Here is a 21783-nt window from a genome sequence, read left to right as displayed (position 1 = left end):
GGTTGATGTGTCTGAGACTGGAGTAGGCACTCTCCTGTCTCAACATCATGCCCCTGTGAGCCCTATGCATCCTTCTGGCTCCTTTTCTAAAAAATTGTCTCCAGCAGAATGCAATTATGAAATTGGGGACAGAATATTATTAGCCATCATTTTACCACTTAAATAATGGAGGTGTCTCCTCGAAGATACTACTGTGCCGATCCTCATTTTGACTGACCATAAGAAGCTCACATTCTTGTCTGAGGCTAAATGCTTATCTCCTAGAAGGGCTTGGTGGGCCCTTTTTCTGTCAAGCTTCAATTACATAGTCTCATTCTTACAGCAGATGCATTATCGCAGCAGTTTTCCTCCTCTCCCAAAATTGAGTATGTTCCTACTCCTGTGATACATCCGAACCACATTTTGGCCACTATTCGCACTAGTCTCACTTCACCTTCAAATCCATTCTCCTCCTGGAAAACCTCATGACTGCTGCTTTGTCCCCAAGAATCTCCACACTGCTTTGCTCCAGACCTACCATTCTTCCAAGGCAACTGGGCACCCAGGGAAATATCAACTCACATGTTCTTTTCTCAACAATTCTGGTAGCCTAGTCTCCACACTGATGTAACTGTCTTTGTAACTGCTTGTCCCATGTGTGCTCAGAATACAACACCCCAACACCTTCCAGTAGGCCTTCTACAACCCATACCCAGTGGAGAGAGGGCTTGGACCTACTTGCCTATTGATTTTATTGTGAATTTACCTAACTCCAAGGGCAATACAGTTATTCTTATGGTGGTTGACTGGTTTTTCAAAATGTCACATTACATTCCACTAAAGAAGTTCCCTACATTCAAAGAACTGGCATCAATATTAGCTCGGGAGGTCTTCCAGTTACATGGGGTACCTAAAGTTATAAACAGGGGTAGCCAGTTTGTGTCCAGGTTTTGGCCAGTTGGGAATACAGCTTTCCTTCTCCTCGGCATATCACCCGCAGTCCAATGGGGCCGCTGAATGAGCCAACTAAGCCATGGAACAGTACCTACGTTGCTATATTTCAGACCACTATACCAACTGGTCGGACCTGTTACCTTGGGCAGAGTTTGCTCGCAATAAGGCCATCAATGCCACCTCCTGATTATCTTAATTTATGGCAGCCTATGGGTTCCAGCCATCCATGTTGCCTGTTACATTCATTCCATTTTACTTGGTTGCAGATCCAAGAATCCTTGCAATGCTCCAAAGAGAGGTATAAACTCCATGCTGACCGGGACGCCTATCTGCACCCTCCTACCAAGTTGGGGAGAGGGTCTGGCTGTCTTCCCATAACCTCCGACTCCATGTTCCCTCACTAAAACTGGCACCTCGGTATATTGGGCCTTTTCCCATACTCCATAGAGTTAACCCAGTGGCATATGCATTACATCTTCTTTCTGACATGCAAATTTCTAACATATTCCATGTCCTTATTAAAACCTTTGGTGTGTAACTGCAATACCACCTTGGTACCATGTCCGTGCCTGGTTAAGGTTGACAACCATGAGGAATATGAGATACAATCTACCATACACTTCCTTAGGTTTCATGGGCACATACAATATCTAATTCACTGAAGGGGTTAAGGTCCGGAGGAATGACCTTGGGTCACGTCCTCGGACGTAAATGCTCCTGCCCACCTCCATGCTTTCCATTTACGTTTTCCCCTCAAGCCTTGTGTCTCCCTGAGGGGGAGCTGCTCATTAAGTACCAGGTCTACTTCATGTAGTTCTATATGCAGTACAGATTTCCACTGACACCATCATTGCAAATGTAATTAAATACACTTTAACCCAAATGTTTTAGTGGCCAAGAAATATGTATAGTAAACTTTAAATTGCATTTATAAATGTAAATGATATGCTTTCCAAACAATTTACAATGTTGTTAATATACAGTAAATTAATAATTTTAATTGTCATTACTTACTGTTGAGGAAGCAAATGCTCTGAAACTAACTGCCAGTATTCCATCTGACCATTCATGAGACACTGGATCAAACTGTCCATAAAGTTGACCCATGGTTATGGACTTTGGATTTATCACTGTAATTTGAACCTTATTTTCATCCAAGAGCCCCTAAAAGAAGTCAAGTTTTAAAATCAAAGTTAAAATATGCAACCATTATTAAAAAAAATAATCTCAAGCAAAATTATATTTTTATCTACTAAGCTTGTAGAAGAAAATACCAGATGCTGAAATGGTCAAGCTTCATTATTCAGAAAATTTGACTATAATTTCAGTTGATAGAGCCTATTTTAACTCTTTTCCTGCCTTCTGTCTTTAATTTTTTACAGCTATTCATTCAGCACATTAAAAACATTTTTTTAAACTGTGTGATATTTTCTGTTATGTACAGATGTACTTTTATACTAAAAACACTATATGGGGGCTCTCACCCCCTCCTATTATTTATACCCAAAAGCAGACCAAAGTCGATATAAGCTTTACACTGCTCAGATCTTTGCAAGCTCTACAGAGAAAAAATGAGAGTGATCTATAGCCATCTACAGTAGTTTACCTCAACAGTGCCAAGACACAGATGCCATATTCTAAGTGTGAATTACAGCATGACCTAATTTGAAAAGTTACAGTTTTTAGGATCAAATATACTAATATATAAGTCTGAAGGCTTTCCTCTTCCACCTAATGCTATTGCCATGGACACTTTGCAAAGGCAAACACTTTCAGATTATCTTCATTCAACTGCAACTCTGTGAGACTCGCCATCTAGAATCCATTTCTAATCAAAGTCAATTAATTTCGAGTTACATCATGTATAAGCAATGATCTTTGTCAAGAGGCTGGCTTGATAATATTTCCTAAAAATAGGAAAACGTAGACCCTCATTTGACTTTTTAAAATGTATTTTTGTAACTCAGCTTTCTGGGATATACGTTGGGAAATTTTGAAGAATTAAAAATTAAACGAGAAAGAATGTTCACTTTTACCAATGTTAATCTGGAAAGAAAAACAGCACTTAGTATAATGTGGTTAAAGAAGTTGAAAATATTGTGCTATTAGCATTTTTGTTAAATATAATTTTCTTAATGCACTACACTGTAACTGTTAAATAAATAATAAAAAGTTGCTGGGAAATTAAAGTTTTAAAATCACATGGTTTAACAGCAAAATTTTTTTTTTTTTTTTTTTTTGCTGTCTCTTTTTTTGCACTATATTTAGTTGTCCATAGATGAAACAATTATTATCTTCTCTTAGATACAACACAGATTTTTCTTGGATACAACATAGATTCAGCTTTTTTTCATCGTAATCTTAGTAGGCATAAAAAAAAATTTGTACTTACTGTAAAACCTGCCTACAAAAGGAATTTGACACTGACAAACAAAAAAGTTGTTGATCATCCAGTTATACCCTTTTCCACTCCCATAATGCTTCAGTTTGATAGAAAAGCAGTATTAGGAGCAGATCACAAAAACACTGGACCCTTGGACCCCTTAATAATCGCCACAAAAATATTTTTTTGTAAGTTCAAAAATCCTCTTTTCTTTCTTGTTTTTAAAGGCATAGTATTAAGTTATTCAAAGACAACTAAATTGGCTCACATAACAAAAGCAATACAACTGGGGGCGGCCTAAAGTACCTTACAACCACAGCTGGCATCAAATTAGGCCAGAATATTCACCTGGTAATGTATGGCACTACTGTGGCATTACCTGACTGGATCCTGATCAGATGACATTCCAGGTGGGGTGTCCAGCATTGTAGGGACAACCAAATTGCTCAAAGCTCCAGACTATTGATCAGGAGATGAGATGGCCAAGTCCCCACCAATGTCAAGGTGTCTAGAACCAAACAGGGTATTTATTTCCCCAACTCCAGAGCTGGAGTTATAAACCTGTCCAGAGATAACCTGGTTCTTGGTGCAAGGAGAATCAGTCTGTACAAAGACCAATGGTATGGGACCAATTTATCCCATGACTACAGAAGTTTGAGCTGTAGAGGTCAAAGGTGAAACTGAGCAATGGGACTGCTACCATCATGGCCAGAAATTTCCACCGATTCTCAAAGTGGGACAGCTTCTGGAAAATAGAGTCTGAGTCTGGAAGTGGAGAGCCAACCACACCTTTCAGAATGTGAACTGTTACCTCAAAAGGAAACCAGCAAGGTATCCCACAATAAAAACACCCTGGGAATGTTGCAAGGCTAGTACTGGTGTCAATACCTTGGGGAACATTTGGGGTGCAGAAGCATCCCACAATGGGAATGCCCTGGAAGCATAGCAAGGCTAGTACTTATCTTCCTTTATTAAGGTGAAGACCACTGCTTTAGTTGGAAAGTCTTATATAGCACTGTTATAAAGCAGTGGAGCATTTTATCCACTTACATACTCAACCTCACCAAAATGGAAGAGAAAAGAAATACACATGGATTTCTTAGGATAGGATTATAACTTTTTTTTTTTTTTTAATGGTTAAACTGGATGGAATTTTGTCTTTTTTTCAACCAGACTAACTATGTAACATGAGCAACAACCTCAAAACACATACTTCTGGCAAAATTTTGCATTTCTTTTAAAAATGGTAACAAAAATAATTACTTTTTAAATACATGTTAATCACTAGGACTATTATACATTAAATATTGCCATGCTTACCTTTTCACATATGTCATTCAGTGCTGCTGCAAGGACTCGATAAGCAGAGGTCTTTCCTCCAAAGGGTTCCCCAACAATCATAAACCCATGACGCACAATCATCATTTCATAAATCTGCAAAATCTTTTCTGAAAAAAAGCCAGTCATCTGTAAATTCATACGCTCACAATTTTCTCTTATAGCATCCATAAAAATTTGATAGTCAGCCTTAGGTAGTTTCACTCCTGGAAACAGGTCAGATGTTATACCCTGAAGAGAACAAAAAAAGAATAAAAGTTGTAATCAAAGATTGCGGTTTGTGTGCTTAAATATTATCATCATGGCTAGAGATGAGCGAATCGAACATGACGAAGTGGAATTCGTTCCGAAGATTTGGAAAAATTCTATTCGCGACGAATCCGAAGATTAGCAAACTTCGGATGCACGAATCGAATTTTCCCAAAAATGGCGGCGACATGTGTGGCGACGGAGAAAATGGACAGAGAAGATGGGGCGGGGATCTCTGGGAAGGCGCGCAGACAAGGCGCGCTGACCCATAATGCATTCATGACATGTGATCGCATTAGCCAATCAGCAGCCAGCCAGCACTGTGTAATGGTGGAGCTATAAATCGCGGCCATCTTAGAATTCTCCATTAGCCTCCGGTCATTCAAGAGAGACAGACCTGTGTGTATTAAGGGACAGAGTTAGGGCCACAGAGACTTTAGGGCCACAGAATCGTTACTCAGGGACACAGAATCGTTACTCAGGGACACAGAATCGTTACTCAGGGACACAGAATTGTTACTTAGGGCCACAGCTATCAAAGAATCGAAAATTTAAAGTGACATACACCCTTTTTTTTTTTGGTGGCTGTCGTGCACAGTTGGTGCTGCAGTTTGCCGATTGTGCAAAATAAACTGACTTTCTGCTTCACAACCACTATTGTACGTTCAAAGAGTTAAATCCATTTACACGCCGGCTGGCGGTAATATTTTTTGGGTGATTAGTGCATTCCAGTGACACAAACGTACAGTTTCCAGCCAACGGCAAGCTGCAATTGACCGATTGTGTACAATAAACTGACTTTCTGCTTCACAACCACTATTGTACGTTCAAAGAGTTAGATCCATTTACACGCCGGGTGGCGGTAATATTTTTTGGGTGATTAGTGCATTCCAGTGACATAAACATACAGTTTCCAGCCAACGGCAAGCTGCAATTGACCGATTGTGCTAAATAAACTGACTTTCTGCTTCACAACCACTATTGTACGTTCAAAGAGTTAAATCCATTTACACGCCGGCTGGCGGTAATATTTTTTGGGTGATTAGTGCATTCCAGTGACAGAAACGTACAGTTTCCAGCCAACGGCAAGCTGCAATTGACCGATTGTGTACAATAAACTGACTTTCTGCTTCACAACCACTATTGTACGTTCAAAGAGTTAGATCCATTTACACGCCGGGTGGCGGTAATATTTTTGGGTGATTAGTGCATTCCAGTGACATAAACGTACAGTTTCCAGCCAACGGCAAGCTGCAATTGACCGATTGTGCTAAATAAACTGACTTTCTGCTTCACAACCACTATTGTACGTTCAAAGAGTTAAATCCATATACACGCCGGGTGGCGGTAATATTTTTTGGGTGATTAGTGCATTCCAGTGACACAAACGTACAGTTTCCAGCCAACGGCAAGCTGCAATTGACCGATTGTGCTAAATAAACTGACTTTCTGCTTCACAACCACTATTGTACGTTCAAAGAGTTAGATCCATTTACACGCCGGGTGGCGGTAATATTTTTTGGGTGATTAGTGCATTCCAGTGACATAAACGTACAGTTTCCAGCCAACGGCAAGCTGCAATTGACCGATTGTGCTAAATAAACTGATTTTCTGCTTCACAACCACTATTGTACGTTCAAAGAGTTAAATCCATTTACACGCCGGCTGGCGGTAATATTTTTTGGGTGATTAGTGCATTCCAGTGACAGAAACGTACAGTTTCCAGCCAACGGCAAGCTTCAATTGACCGATTGTGTACAATAAACTGACTTTCTGCTTCACAGCCACTATTGTACGTTCAAAGAGTTAGATCCATTTACACGCCGGGTGGCGGTAATATTTTTTGGGTGATTAGTGCATTCCACTGACATAAACGTACAGTTTCCAGCCAACGGCAAGCTGCAATTGACCGATTGTGCTAAATAAACTGACTTTCTGCTTCACAACCACTATTGTACGTTCAAAGAGTTAAATCCATATACACGCCGGGTGGCGGTAATATTTTTTGGGTGATTAGTGCATTCCAGTGACATAAACGTACAGTTTCCAGCCAACGGCAAGCTGCAATTGACCGATTGTACTAAATAAACTGACTTTCTGCTTCACAACCACTATTGTACGTTCAAAGAGTTAGATCCATTTACACGCCGGGTGGCGGTAATATTTTTTGGGTGATTAGTGCATTCCAGTGACAGAAACGTACAGTTTCCAGCCAACGGCAAGCTGCAATTGACCGATTGTGCTAAATAAACTGACTTTCTGCTTCACAACCACTATTGTACGTTCAAAGAGTTAGATCCATTTACACGCCGGGTGGCGGTAATATTTTTTGGGTGATTAGTGCATTCCAGTGACAGAAACGTACAGTTTCCAGCCAACGGCAAGCTGCAATTGACCGATTGTGTACAATAAACTGACTTTCTGCTTCACAACCACTATTGTACGTTCAAAGAGTTAGATCCATTTACACGCCAGGTGGCGGTAATATTTTTTGGGTGATTAGTGCATTCCAGTGACATAAACGTACAGTTTCCAGCCAACGGCAAGCTGCAATTGACCAATTGTGCTAAATAAACTGACTTTCTGCTTCACAACCACTATTGTACGTTCAAAGAGTTAAATCCATATACACGCCAGGTGGCGGTAATATTTTTTGGGTGATTAGTGCATTCCAGTGACATAAACGTACAGTTTCCAGCCAACGGCAAGCTGCAATTGACCGATTGTGCTAAATAAACTGACTTTCTGCTTCACAACGACTATTGTACGTTCAAAGAGTTAGATCCATTTACACGCCGGGTGGCGGTAATATTTTTTGGGTGATTAGTGCATTCCAGTGACATAAACGTACAGTTTCCAGCCAATGGCAAGCTGCAATTGACCGATTGTGCTAAATAAACTGACTTTCTGCTTCACAACCACTATTGTACGTTCAAAGAGTTAAATCCATTTACACGCCGGGTGGCGGTAATATTTTTTGGGTGATTAGTGCATTCCAGTGACATAAACGTACAGTTTCCAGCCAACGGCAAGCTGCAATTGACCGATTGTGCTAAATAAACTGACTTTCTGCTTCACAACCACTATTGTACGTTCAAAGAGTTAAATCCATATACACGCCGGGTGGCGGTAATATTTTTTGGGTGATTAGTGCATTCCAGTGACATAAACGTACAGTTTACAGCCAACGGCAAGCTGCAATTGACCGATTGTGTACAATAAACTGACTTTCGACGGCACTCATCTGCATGTCATACTGACTGACAGTATTATTTCTCTTCCCCAGCAGACTCCAAGGGCATTTAAATTAAAGGTACAGTGTTCTGCACTAATATAAAGGCTCTCTGAAGCCTAGAAACACCCTTTTTATAAGTTAAATTCGCAGCGAATATATTCGGCTCGAAGCAAATTTATTCGGCGAATTCGGCGAATCAGCCGAACCGAATTTTTGAATAATTCGCTCATCTCTAATCATGGCTTTTCTTGCATATCCTAGACCTAATTTCATACCTTTCATGCATTTATGATCTCTGCCTTGTATATCCATGGAAAATCTGGGACATATCTAGGATTGTCCAATGTGAGGGGGGAGACTCCCTCTTCTTACAATACTGATGTGTAGTCTAGGTTACAGTAGTTATCGACTACAGTATTTGTTTATTGTATGTCTCACTATTAGATGGTACATCATAATATGCTTTCCACACAAAATTCAGAATGTAGCAATGGTATTTATTCATTGTACTGCTCAACATATTATTTTCACTTGTATTACAAATCATATAACATGCAACCTGCAACTACTGTATTGATTTGATTTATGCTTCATTTTAAAGTGAAAGTAAAGAGATATATGCTTATCATTCTTGGATATATTGTATCTATGTCATGATCCAGCCTGCAGATTCTGTTTGTGAAATTCTTGCCTCCTTGCTGTAGTGGTTCTGCTAGATCCGTGATTCCATTCATATGTGCTACTGGTTTCTCTATTCACCTATGGGCATTGCCTGCTGTTCTGTGGTTTTATATTATTTTCCCTTCCATCACTTCATGTGCAGTTACAGTGGTGAGATCAGAGGTAGGGGGTGTAAGAGTGGGCGCAGTGGGTGGGCAGGCATGGTGATGAGAGTGGTGGTAGGGGTCAAGCAACCACACGTATGTGGCTTCTTGTTGGCATTGTGCTGGTTTCCTAATGTCATCAGAATCTGCAGCCTTTCTATTTGTGCCATCTTACTGCACCTGCATATGCATGTTGTGGTCAGTGCATGCCCAGTTACTAGCTTCTCCTTGCCATGATGCTGTCTCTTTTGCTACAGCGTTTGTTCGGTGTTGACAGTGATGTCAGCAAATATGGTGGCAAGTACCTGTGCATGCACTGGTTGCTTTTTCTACTGTGCATGTGTGCTTGGGATTTTACTGACTTATTGATGGCATCCTTGCAAGAGTGACATAACAACCCACACATTCACTCTTTAGAGGACAATGTACTTGTCTGGGGATATTGCAAAACAGTACTGTAAATGTGTAGGGACACTGTTTGCATCACAGTAATGCAAGGCAGAAATATGGCAGGTTTACTCATGCATGTGTGTATCATCCCATGTATCTCCAAGCTCATATTAATGATGACGTTTCTAAGTACAATTTTTTATTTTAATTAAGCAGGCATTATTTTATTTCTAACCAATTCTCTATTATTATTAAGAACAATCGGTCAGAATCTCAACATAAATATTGGGGGAAACAAAAACACAATTTAACTTCTTCTTACTAAAACTATAGGGTCACATTTATGCATTTATTGTTAGATATGAAAAGCTTGGGAGATTGAACTTGATGGGCATCAGTCATTTTTCTAACCTTATTAACTATGTAACCATATGTGCGTGACCTAGAAGTCAAGAAGAATGCAATTATGTAAACTGAAAATGCAATGTATAGTATTTTTGTAAATATTTCCTTCTCTATTTATTTTAAAGAATAAAAAAATAAAATAAAAACAAATCAGTCCACAATAAAAAAACAAAACAAAACATTGTTTCATAAAGGCACACAAAGGTAAAAGTAATCATCTTCTGGCATCTGCTCATAAGAAAAAAGCTTATTTTTAGGCATTTAAAATAGTTAATAGATGAATTTGCTGATAAAACTGAAACCATGCATTTTTCCTTTATACTATTACATTTCCCACTGAAATGTTTAATCTCTTTTTCACAGATTCCAATGTTTATTTTGCAAAAAAACATACAATTCTTAATCCTATAAGTTGATTTTCATGTGGATCCTACTTTCTAAAGTATTTTGAACATAAAGATACAGTATACCTTTGGAAAGTGGTTTTGAAATATATAAAAAAGAAAGCTCTGTACTTTATTCATTCTGTTCCTGGGCACGGTACCAAGCCCGTGGGCGCTGACTGTCTCCCCAGCCATCCTGGAACCCACAGCAGCAGCTAACATGTCAGCTAAAGCCAAGGTGAAGTGTCAGGGTCCTGTCCACAGGAGGCGTTCTGGAATATTTCTGCCAATACCTGCATGGCTGCAGAAGCACATATTAGCCTCAGTTTGGTGCCAGACGGCCTTTATAAGGAGGCTCATCACTTCCTCAAGTTGCTGGATGATCTCTAGCTCCCCGTGCCTTGTTGGATGGTAACTTGATGCCATCTGTGAAAAAGCTGAAGTTAAAAAGAGGATGGCTTCTACAAATGGATAATGATCCTAAACACACCTCGAAATCCACGGGGGATTACATCAAGAGGCGTAAATTGAAGGTTTTGCCATGGCCTTCACAATCTCCTGACCTCAACATAATTGAAAATCTATAGATAGACCTTAAAAGAGCAGTGCGTGACAGACAGCCCAGAAATCTCAAAGAACTGGAAGACTTTTGTAAGGAAGAATGGGCAAAGATACCTCAAACAAGAATTGAAAGACTCTTGGCTGGCTACAAAAAGCGTTTACAAGCTGTGATACTTGCCAAAGGGGGCAGTACAAGATATTACCTCTGCAGGGTGCCCAAACATTTGCAGACGCCATTTTTTTGTTTTCTGTTATTTTGAAAGTGTAAATGATGGAAATAAAATCTAACTTTTGTTGACATATTATAAGAATGTCTAATCTGTAATTTGATGCCTTTTGGAGATTTTTCCATCTTTCCTTGGCTTCTTTATGCACATTAATACAAATTTTTAGCTGGGGTGCCCAAACTTTCGATCCCCACTGTATCTCTGTACATCAGCTGTGTTTCTGGGTGGACCACCAACCAGAACTCCTACAGGCGACCTGTGCCACTTTGGACCTGACTCCTGCTGTCCCACTCTCAGGGGAGTCTGGAACTTAGCCGCAAGGGAAGCCCTCTCTCCATTGGCCTCCATCACCAGGTATATGAAATGAAGCCACAATGTCAAAGCCTCTGGGCTCAGGGAAGGAAGGGGGGGGGTCACGTGTTCACCCGGCGCCATCTTGCCTCCTTCCTCAGGAGCGGCTACTCTGTGGTCCTCTAGAATGTAGCCCAGTCCCTCTGTCTCTTCTCCAGTGATAGATTCTACTTTTCCAGCTTCTACCATGCCGAGGTCTCCTCTGCTGGTGCATCAAGATACGGACACCATCACAAAGCTTATTTTGGATGCCATTGCAGGCTCCACACAGGCCACCTGGCCTCTAAGTGTACACTAATCAGCTATAATCTAGATAAGATATGAGAGAGGCTATCTGAGGCAGAGGACTGCATTGTTTTGTTGGAAGATATTCAGGGGTCTCACATGGCACAACTCTCATATCTACAATCCATGGTATGGTCTCTGACAAACAAGGTGGCGGATGCTGAAAATAGGCAGAGAAGAAACAACATCAGAGTGGTGGGCCTACCAAAGGTGCACAGGGATCACACCCCGCTATTTTTGCAAAATCCATCTTTAAAAAGCTGCTTGACATGCCAGAAATGCCTCCAACCTATGTCGTGGAGAGGGCTCATAGGGTCTCTATGGGCAATCATCCCTTAGGGACAGAGATATGATCCTTGGTGAAGTCAGAAAGTGGACTGAATTGTCATATGAGAATACAAAAGTTATGCTCTTTCCAGACTTCTTAGTTGAAATGCAAAAGCAACGTCACTCATTCAAGCTGTGTGCATTAGTTTTCTATTAGGTTTTACACAACAGCAGGGAGTTTTTACTTTTGGGTATGTTTACAATATTAGTAATGTGCAACTGCTTGTTATTCATGGGAGGTATAATATGTGCTGTGGAGCTCTCTGGCATTGTTGGTAGCCTTTGGCAAAAGCAATTATCCTGTACAGCTGTATTTCTTGAGCTAGTTTTTGACCGTGTCCACGCTTAAGTTACTGTCTTGCAAAATTCAAGGCCTCAATGATAAATTTTGGCGGGCTTTGATGTTCTAATACTTGAAGCCCATAAAACCCCATTTCGTGTTCCTCCGGGAAACACATCTAGATGGTTTTCGCCTTACGCCACCCGCGGATTCAGATGGCATTTCATGCCAGCTATTCGACCTATGTTAGGGGAGGTCTCTATTTTACTAAGTAAAACTGTCCTCTGTACTATTCATCAAATTATCTCTGATCTGGGGGGTCGCTATTTAATCTTAGTTGCTGACCTATTTAACACCTAAATGGTCCTGGTTAATGTATACATACCTCCTTCTTTTCAAGTACAACTATTATATGATTTAATAAGTAAACTTACTCCTTTCATGCGCCTCCCTCTTTTTACTGCAAGGGACTACAATGTGGTTTTAGACACAGCACTGGATTCTTCTAACCCTACTAGGGCCCCCTCATTAGACTTACAATCCTGGGAGGCTGCTGCCTCTCTTATGGAGGTGTGGCACTTGGAAAATCCAGTTGAACATAGTTACTCTCATCTATCTAAAATTCACAGGCCCTCTTCGCAGATCGAATTGCCATTTGCCAATGCTCCCCTATTGCAAATTATACACCAAGCCAGTTATCTACCAGGGGGCTTATCTGCTCACACCCCCTTATACATTGCCCTTGGCTTCCCGAAGCAGGGGAGGTGCATGCTGTTTGAGGATGGTTGGAAATTGAGTCTGTGTCTACTCAGGTGGCTGCTACTTGATAGATATTGAGAGGACAATTTAATGTCCACATTGCTCCCAGTCGTGTGGGATGCTTCCAAGGCATATATGAAGGGCCCCTATGTTTCTGCTATTAAGAGCACTCGTAAAGATTTTTCGTTTACAAACAATTTTATTTTTCAAGAAATAGACTGTAAAATTACATTACAGCTTCAAACAGTGTGTAAAACAGTAACAAGGCACAACTAAAGTGTACATTTCAAAAAGGCACATTCATATAGAGTAAAGAAAAAGTTAAGAGAAGAAGAGAGAATAGAGTTTAAGTACATGAGCAATATAAATAAAGAGGTAGGCAGAGTTATACAGCTACCAACAGAGTAAGTCAATCAACTTAAATAAGGAATGTCCTTAGTCATGTAGTAAATGTCTATGAGTCTTCCAAACTTCCCATTTTTTATCAAATAAGTGTATCTTGTCCAGTAAAGTATAATGAATTCTTTCCATGAGCATCACAGCATCAACTCTACGTAGAACAGAGGCCAATGGTACTGTGATAGATTTCCAGTGTAGGGTGGTAGCCCATATGGTAAATATGCAAATGGTATGGATTAGCCTCATAACTTCAGTCCGAACCCCCGGGATACGAGCTCCCAATAGGAAGGACTGCATAGTCAGATGCGCCGGGGCACCTGCCAGTGCAGAAGCTACCTCAGAGATCTTGTGCCACACCAAGGAGAGAACTGGGCAAGCCCAGAATGTATGCACCAGAGTACCGGCAAGGCTCCAGTCCCGGAAGCATAGGTGGGACGTCCCTGAATATAGGGCATGTAGTCTAGATGGGGTATAATACCATCTGGTTAATACCTTGAGGGCTGTCTTACGGACAGAGAGAGATCTAGAGGTCCTACATATGTTATCCACCATGGAATCCCAATCCTCATCCAAAAAGGTGATACCACTATCAGTTTCCAATTTTTATCTATATAGAGGGGGTGTGGGAAAGGAGCTATCCAAGAACTGGTGATACAAATCAGAAAAAAGACCCTTTCCCCTGGGAGAGTCACGGCTAATGCGTTTGAAGAACGATATTGGAGATGAAGGTATAAGGCCAAATTGTGAATTAAAAAAAATGTCTAATCTGTCAATAATGATAATATTCCCGAAGCAGGATATCAAAAAGTATACGTAGTATCTCAAAGGTGATATAAGATCTTCCTCTTTGAAAGTCAGATAACCTGATAAAAGATCTATCGTACCACCAACGGAACGCCTGTGGAGAGGAAAATGCCGTAATAAAATTTGGGTCACCAAAAAATTATGCACCTGGAGAGACAGAGGAGACCAGATCTAATTTAAATTTGTATCGGGACCAAAGTGTCAATGATTGGGCAACAATGGAATTATAGGTACATAACGAATGGGGGGGGGGGATTTTGGACCACAATATGCCTGGTAATTAAAATGGACGTATAGATTGAGATTCAAATCTGATCCACGGGATTTGGGAATTAATAGTCGCCCATTGTGATAATTGTGCGAAACGGGCCGATAGTTAGTACAGCCAAAAATTGAGAAGACCGAGGCCTCCAGTCCATTGCGACCGGTATAGAACCGATGAAGTGAAGCGGGGACGTTTGTTACGCCAGAAAAAATTATTAATCATCCGTTGAAAGTGATCTAGGAATGTTTTTGAGACAGGGATTGGGAGTGCTCTAAATAGATATAGTAATTTAGGCAAGATATTCATTTTGACTGCCGTGACTCTACCCAAGAATGAGATACGGTAACCATGCCAGATCTTCAATAGAGTAGAGAGGCGCGACACACATGGAGGGTAATTAGCAGCAAATATATTTGAGTATCTGGGAGTAAGGTTAATACTCAAGTAGGAAATCCGATCTGTGACCCAACGAAATGGAAAAGAATTACGGAGAGATGCACTCAGGGAATCAGGAACATTGATAGGCATAACTACTGATTTAGTAAAATTTACAGTAAGACTTGACACTATAGCAAAGTCATTCAGTACTGTGCATAAATTAGGCAATAATATTAACGGTTTAGTAAGGGAAAGCATACCATCATCAGCATACATACAGATTTTGAAGTGTGAAACCAATAATGGGTAACCAGAGATATCCGAATGTGATCTTATTGCAATTGCCAAAACTAGTTTCCAAAACTAGCGCAAATAATAAGGGTGAAAGAGGGCAACCCTGATGGGTGCCCCTGCCCAGTGTAAAAAAATCAGAGTTGCAGCCTGGGAGCCTTATTCTTGTTTTGGGGGAGTCGTACAAGGCATGTACGCCAGACAGAAACTCGTTACCGAAGCCTATCCTCTGCAGCAATGAAAACAAATAGGGCCAGAGAACACTATCAAAGGCCTTGTTAATGTCCAGGCTCAGCAACAAGACTTCTTTAGAACGCAAATTGGCATCCTGAATAACATTTAATGTGAGACGAATGTTATCCGTGATAAGTCTGTCTGGGATAAATCCCGATTGGTTCGGAGAGACCAAAGAGGAGATAGTAGGGGCCTACCTATCTGCCAGAATGTGGCTGAATATTTTCATTGTTCATTACCGAAATTGGTCTATAATTTTGAGGTAGTTTTAGTCTTTTAGCGGTTTAGGTAATAGAGACATGTTAGCCAACATCTCCACGGGAAACCTACCTCCCTGCAAGTCAACATTAAATAAAGACATTAAAAAGGGAGCCAATGTAGGGGCAACATATTTATAATAACTGGCAGTAAACCCATCAGGGCCCGGTGCTGTGGAAGTTTTTAGTGCGGTAATCACATGGGTTATTTCCTCCAAAGTGCATGGGGCATTAAGAGAGGATATCTGAGAGGGTGTGAGAGCAGGGAGGGGTATAGAATTTAGCCATGAGCAGTTTGGGGAAGTGGAAGTTGATTGCGGGGGAGCTAATAGGTTGGAATAGAAATTTTCAAAAATACCCAGGACTTCATGAGGAAGAGAGGAGATACTACCGGATTTAGTACGCAACTTATAGATGTGTGGGGGTCGTATAGAATGGTTTAATTTCCGTGCGAACATAGTAGACGCTGAGTTATTATGTAATAAAAAGGAGGCCTTTGACCAGCGTAGAACTTTTTCAGTTTTCTGGGAAAGCAAAGCATTCAATTCTAAATGCTTTTGTGACAATGACTTTTTGTTAAGGAGAGATGGATTACCAACATGAGTTCTATAATGTGCTTCTAATTCTCGGGTAAATTTTTGAATTTGTTTCCACCATTCCCTATTTCTAGAAGAAGCCATGGAAATAAGGCGGCCCCGCAGGACCGCCTTATGGGCTACCCACAGTGTGGCCGGAGAGATATTGGGAGTTGTATTTGATTGAAAGTATTCCTGAATGGAAGTAACAACCTCTAGCTCCTATATTATGTGCCCTCCAAGAATCTACCAGCTGGAGTGAATCCAATTTTTTGGTAAGGGATTTTGGGAAAGCTTGGGAGGATGGTGAGAACGAGCAACGGTCTAAAAGGGGATTAGCTACCAAATTAAAATCACCTCCCACCAGTAAATGGGGGGATAGAAACTGGGGGGATCGAGAATCTTGAAAAAGCGGGAGAAAAAGGATGCCTGCAACGAATTAGGTACATAGACATTAGCAATCGTGAGTTCACGACCCGAGAGGGTGCCTTTAATAATGATAAACCTACTCTCAGGGTTGTGATAGACCTGTTGAACATCCAAGGGAAGTGAGCCACGCCTCTACTTTTATTAGAGTGTAAGGTGTAGTGGCTGCAAAATGGGTTTCCTGTAGTAAAATAATTTTTGCCCCAAGGCGTTTAGATTGAAGAAAGGAAGTTTTGCGCTTATTTGGTGAGTTGAAACCCTGGACATTATGTGAAACACACTGAATTACCATGGCAAACAAGAATCATATCTATCAGCATTATAGTATACATTTGAAAGGTATCCCAGATAGTTTGTCTAAATAGTGGAACATACAGATCCACATCAGACAAGACTAAATCTGCCAGAATCAATTTATGGAGCATCCAAGCCCCAAAATGGGGGTCGGGATGTCTACAAACCAGTGCATAAGCAACATCATGTACCAAAATTGTCAAAGAAAAAGAAACAGAGTAATAGAATTGGAGCTTTAAGAGCTCCTACAACTAAAGGAATCACTATTAACCATGGATCAAGTGGGCTAGCTGCCATACCTGAAAAGACATAAAAATCAAACATCAAAGGGCCAATCGGGCCCAAACTCTGCCGCCGTAAAACATGGGGGATTGGAGCGGCCACCCCACAACTGGGCGGTGACATCACCGGCCATGCTAGGCGGCAGGGTGGGGTCACGTGTCCAAGAGTTTTAAAACATTAGCATACGGCGTAAAGTAGAGGTCTGAAGACCTCTGTTGATCTTAAGCTCGACCAGATAGATAAAGAGGAAAGCAAATATAATAAACATATAAATGTGAAGAGATCTCAGCAGTGTCCAAAAGGCCATCCAAAAGGAGTATAACATACAAATGAGCAGGATCCTTTCATCCTAGTTCTTGCCTGATTCTCCTCCTTTCCCTTCGTGGAGATGGAATATGCCAAATAGGGGACACCTGAGGAGTGGATGGTAGACGTTGAGGTGAGGGAGCGTCCACCAGGCCTAATTTAACCAGGATTTTTCGTCCTTCAGGAAGAGATGTAGCTACATATGTGCTACCATTGTGTGGGACTATCAGCTGAAAGGGGAAGCCCCATCTGTAGCGGATACGAGCTGAAAAAAGGGTAGATGTGATTTCCTTAATTTTTCTGTGTCTCTCCAACGTGGCCGGAGAGACATCCAGAAATATTTGCAATGTTGGACCTTCAAAAGTGATAGTTGAAGTATTGCGGGCAGCCCTGAGTATATCTTCTTTGGTCAGGAAATCTTTCATACACAGGATAATGTTGCGAGGCGGTTTATCATTAGGGGGTTTTGGGCACAGAGCTCTGTGGATGCGATCACAAATGAAGGATCCAGTATCGTGGTCCGGGAGGAGGGACTTAAATAACTTTATTGTGGCCTGTGAAAGATCAGTCACAGTCTCTGGGATTCCCCGAATTCGTAGATTATGCCTGCGGTTACGATTGTCCAGATCCTCAACCTGTGCCTGCAGCTGCGTAAAGGCCGTTTGCAAATGATCGTGATCCCTGGACAGCTCGCCATAAGCTAAACTGAGTTCATCGTGTTTTATTTTTAAATGGTCAGTTCTGGAGCCTAACGCATATATTTCCTGAGAGAGGACGTTTGTGCTCTTGTGGAGTTCTGATTGGAATTTAGTGGCTAACTTGGTGTACATAGTTTTCAGGTTTCCAAATCCCCCTTTGTAAGTTGCTGTGCGTTGTCGCTGTCCTGAGCTGAAAGATGGGCCGCGGTATCCTGTATGGAACCGGAAGGAGATGCTCGTTCAATGGTATCTTGAGACATGCTGCAAATCCCGTGCGTTTTCATTAAATATGTCGTAAGGGATTTTTGAGCATTACCCCTACTTTTCTTCTTGCTGGACGGCATGCAGGAAGTCTCCTGGGGGTGATCAACTGAAATTTTGTAAAGCCAGGGATGGTAATGACCCCAGGGGAGCTATAACGCCAGATACTGGTGCGAGAGTATAGTTACATAGATGCAATCAGGCTTCTAAGCACAGCTTCCATATTGTAAAAATGAGATTCAGCATATGGGTTTAATATGTGGCTATCGGCTGTGTGGTTTTATACAGTAGGGTGCAGGGGATCGCTTGGCTCAGGATCTCCAGGGCTTCGGAATCCAGAGCTGGCCAAAAGGGGTGCAGGGAGCCCATACGCCAGACTCCCAGGCGGCCGCAGGTCCCCACAAGCCTCCAGGCCCAACAGGGGCCACGATCATTGTGTCACAGGCTCCAGACACCTGGTGCAGCACTGGCAAGGGATCTGATGGGCACTGGCTGCACTCCCCCCGCTGGCTGTACTCGCATTTAAGCCGGATGTTGCTCAGAATAGAGGCCTGTCTTTGTTATGACAGGCTACGGTAGGTCTCCACAGATCGGATGTGTCAGCTGCTGTGGAGAGGGGCCAAAAGTGATTCCCTCCCCTCCTCCAGGTGCGAGGAGGATAGGAGAGGCCTCCGGTGCCCACTAGAGGCTCCCCACTGCCCGGATGGAAATGGATATGGAGAGGAGGAGAGATCGCGTCAGCCTGCGGTAGGCCGCAATGAGCCGCGAGTTTCCACCATCACCAAGGGGGGCCAAAACCACTCCGCTCCCCTCTTCCAGGTGCAGGCAGGGTCGGGGAGGACTCCGAAGCCCGCCGATGGTTCTCTGCTGCCCGGATGGCAGCGGATTCAAATACAGGGTGCCGGAGCTTGTGACTATGTGGCCGCTCAGGTCGCCATCTTGGACATGCTCGTAAAGATTTTAATGCTATGTTGCAAAGCCTACAGGAGGAAGAACGGGCCTGTAAGGCTGCTCATGCCTCTTCTCCCCCTCAGACAATACTTATGTAGAATTATTGGAAGCCAGCCATAAATTAGCTGTGCAGTTCCATTGAGGCATGCATTTATTCAGTTTGGGTCTGTTACCCTGGTCATTCAATCCTTCAGTTTGGAACAACTTTTGGGAGATGAATCTATGATTAAGCCAGTGTCTTAGGAATATAAAGAATTGTTTGTGACTTGTCCTAAACCTATCAGTAAATGTAAAGAGACTTGGATGGCCCCCATTCCCAACTACCAAGGGGATGATTGGGTTGATATGTGGGAGATGTCTTTCAAAGCTCTAGTTTCAGCCAGGGATTGTCTCATCCAATTTAAGTTTTTACACAGAATATATTATATTCCTGCGGGGTTGGAAAAAATGATGTGACTTCCTCAACAGAATGTTGGAAGTGTACGGTGTCGCCTGCAGACTTTGATCATATCTTCTGGCACTGTCCAATAATACAGAATTTTTGGTTTGCAATCACTCGTACTATACAGGAGCTTACACGCCTACAGGTCCCATTGACAATTTCAGTATGTCTCCTGGGACTGGTTGGGGAACTAGCCTCATCTTTATCATGTTGGAAAGGCAAAATTAGTAAATCCTACTACAAGGCCATGTATTTACATAGGGGATGTCCAAGGAATTTTGAAAAGGTATGGTAATGCTGGTTAGCTGACACATCTACTGCTGGATGAGACTTTCCCACTGACTTATAAATACTTGTGTTGGTCTAGATGTAAGTGGGCACTGTAATTTTGATTGTCTACCTGTTGGTATGAGGCTATTGGGGTTATATTCTTGCTCTATGAGTTTCTGACAAAGGGTACCATGCAGCCTATACAGGCTGCCGTCAGGCCTGCCATCATCAAAGGGAGCATAGACAGTCCACTATGGAGCAAAAAAAACCACAATCATAAGACTAGAGTCTTATGATTGTGGGTTTTTTTTAGCTCCATAGTGGACTGTCTATGTTCCTTTTGATGACGGTGGGTGGTTGCACAGAGGAGGGGGTGAGATAGATTATAGTCAGGATACTTTTGTATAGATAGGTCTTGTTCTCAGACCAGAAAATGTCTGTCTGTGTTTTTGTATGTTTTTATACTGTAAAACAATAAACGGTATTTAAAAAAAAAATTATATATATATATATATAAAAACACACTAAGATATTTTCAACATTTTAAAGCCATGCGTTGTTTTGGGCAACACATATAAAGAAATACTAGGAAACGTACACGGAAACCACTTGATGGCCAGGATCCACATGAAATGTCTTACCTCAAAAAGCGGGAGATCATGGGACAAAAATTTTGGAAGGTTTACATCAATAATGGACCTCAACAGCAAAATTTCTTCATTTTCAGTGGGGTATTTAAGCTGTGGAAATTTAAAAATGTATACATTTTTATAATAAAGTTAAAACTTTGAGTGATAACCTACATTTGAGGACTTAATTATTTTATAAAAAGTACTTGAAAAATTTATATTTTAGTCAATTTTTCTTGCCTCTTTTTTTTTATAAATATACATTATATTGTTTTTAAATTAAGATATTATAAATAGGACATTACATTAAACTCTACAAAGAAAAAAATGTATGCTGTGACACTGCATTTCTTCTTTCCCTGAAAACAGGCTAAAATACAAGCAGCAACTCATTGCAGTCTTAAAACAGACATTAGTCTACATTTTATTTCTTAATCTATATTCTTTTTAAATCTATAAGGATTCTCTACTTCATTTACCCACATTTCTTTGCTGCACTGTTGGCAGCCCACAAAAGTTCCTATGGCAGTTTTGCTTTTACTAAATCCAACTTTGAATTGTAGGGTACTGCAATGAGTTATACACCCTACAAATAATTATTAGGTTTGCCTTTGCATATTGTGGACCTGTGTAGGTCTCAGCAGATACAAAAATGTTTAGTACATTATCTTTGCACATAATTACAGCATGGCCATGCAAACATACATTGCAGTTTGCCTTATGTGGACTTCTGTGATAAACCCATTACAATAACTTTCAGAGCTGGTGTCAGAAATGTGCTTAACTAGGTGTCTACACATTTTTTCTAAACAACATATAAATGTAAGAACTACAAAAAAAAAAAAACTTTTGAATGTCCACTTTTTTATATAATCAAAACAAACAACATATAGTGAGCGCTAAGAAAAACTTGGAGCAGCTAGCACATATGGTGAACCCAGCTCCATATCCCAATAAATATAGCAAAACAAAATTGCTGTGCTATATAAAAAATAATAATACAAATTATTAAAACTAGAATAACAAACTGTGAATAAAAGTGAAATGTAATATGATACAGTAGCCCATAAATATTACTAACATTCACTACA

At 41.1% G+C, this 21783-nt stretch overlaps 1 protein-coding gene across 1 annotated transcript in view; it reads right to left on the bottom strand.

The window, feature by feature from the left end:
* The window catches only part of DNAH7 (dynein axonemal heavy chain 7), a 519305-nt gene that overhangs the window by 332346 nt on the left and 165176 nt on the right, over positions 1–21783 (bottom strand). The window contains exons 28-33 of the mRNA XM_089689972.1: positions 20705–20803; positions 20194–20314; positions 17496–18351; positions 14143–14227; positions 4637–4885; positions 1948–2097 (exon numbers count right to left, since the gene is read on the bottom strand). Coding sequence (XP_089546098.1) covers positions 1948–2097; positions 4637–4885; positions 14143–14227; positions 17496–18351; positions 20194–20314; positions 20705–20803 — 1560 coding nt within the window. The remainder of the gene's footprint in view (positions 1–1947; positions 2098–4636; positions 4886–14142; positions 14228–17495; positions 18352–20193; positions 20315–20704; positions 20804–21783) is intronic.

Source organism: Staurois parvus, unplaced genomic scaffold, assembly GCF_062004578.1.
Source record: "Staurois parvus isolate SC_StPar_1 unplaced genomic scaffold, SC_StPar_1.0 ptg000506l, whole genome shotgun sequence".
In the NCBI taxonomy this organism is placed as follows: domain Eukaryota; kingdom Metazoa; phylum Chordata; class Amphibia; order Anura; family Ranidae; genus Staurois; species Staurois parvus.
Note: the sequence above shows the minus strand (reverse complement) of the source record. Positions and strands in the feature narration are given on the sequence as shown.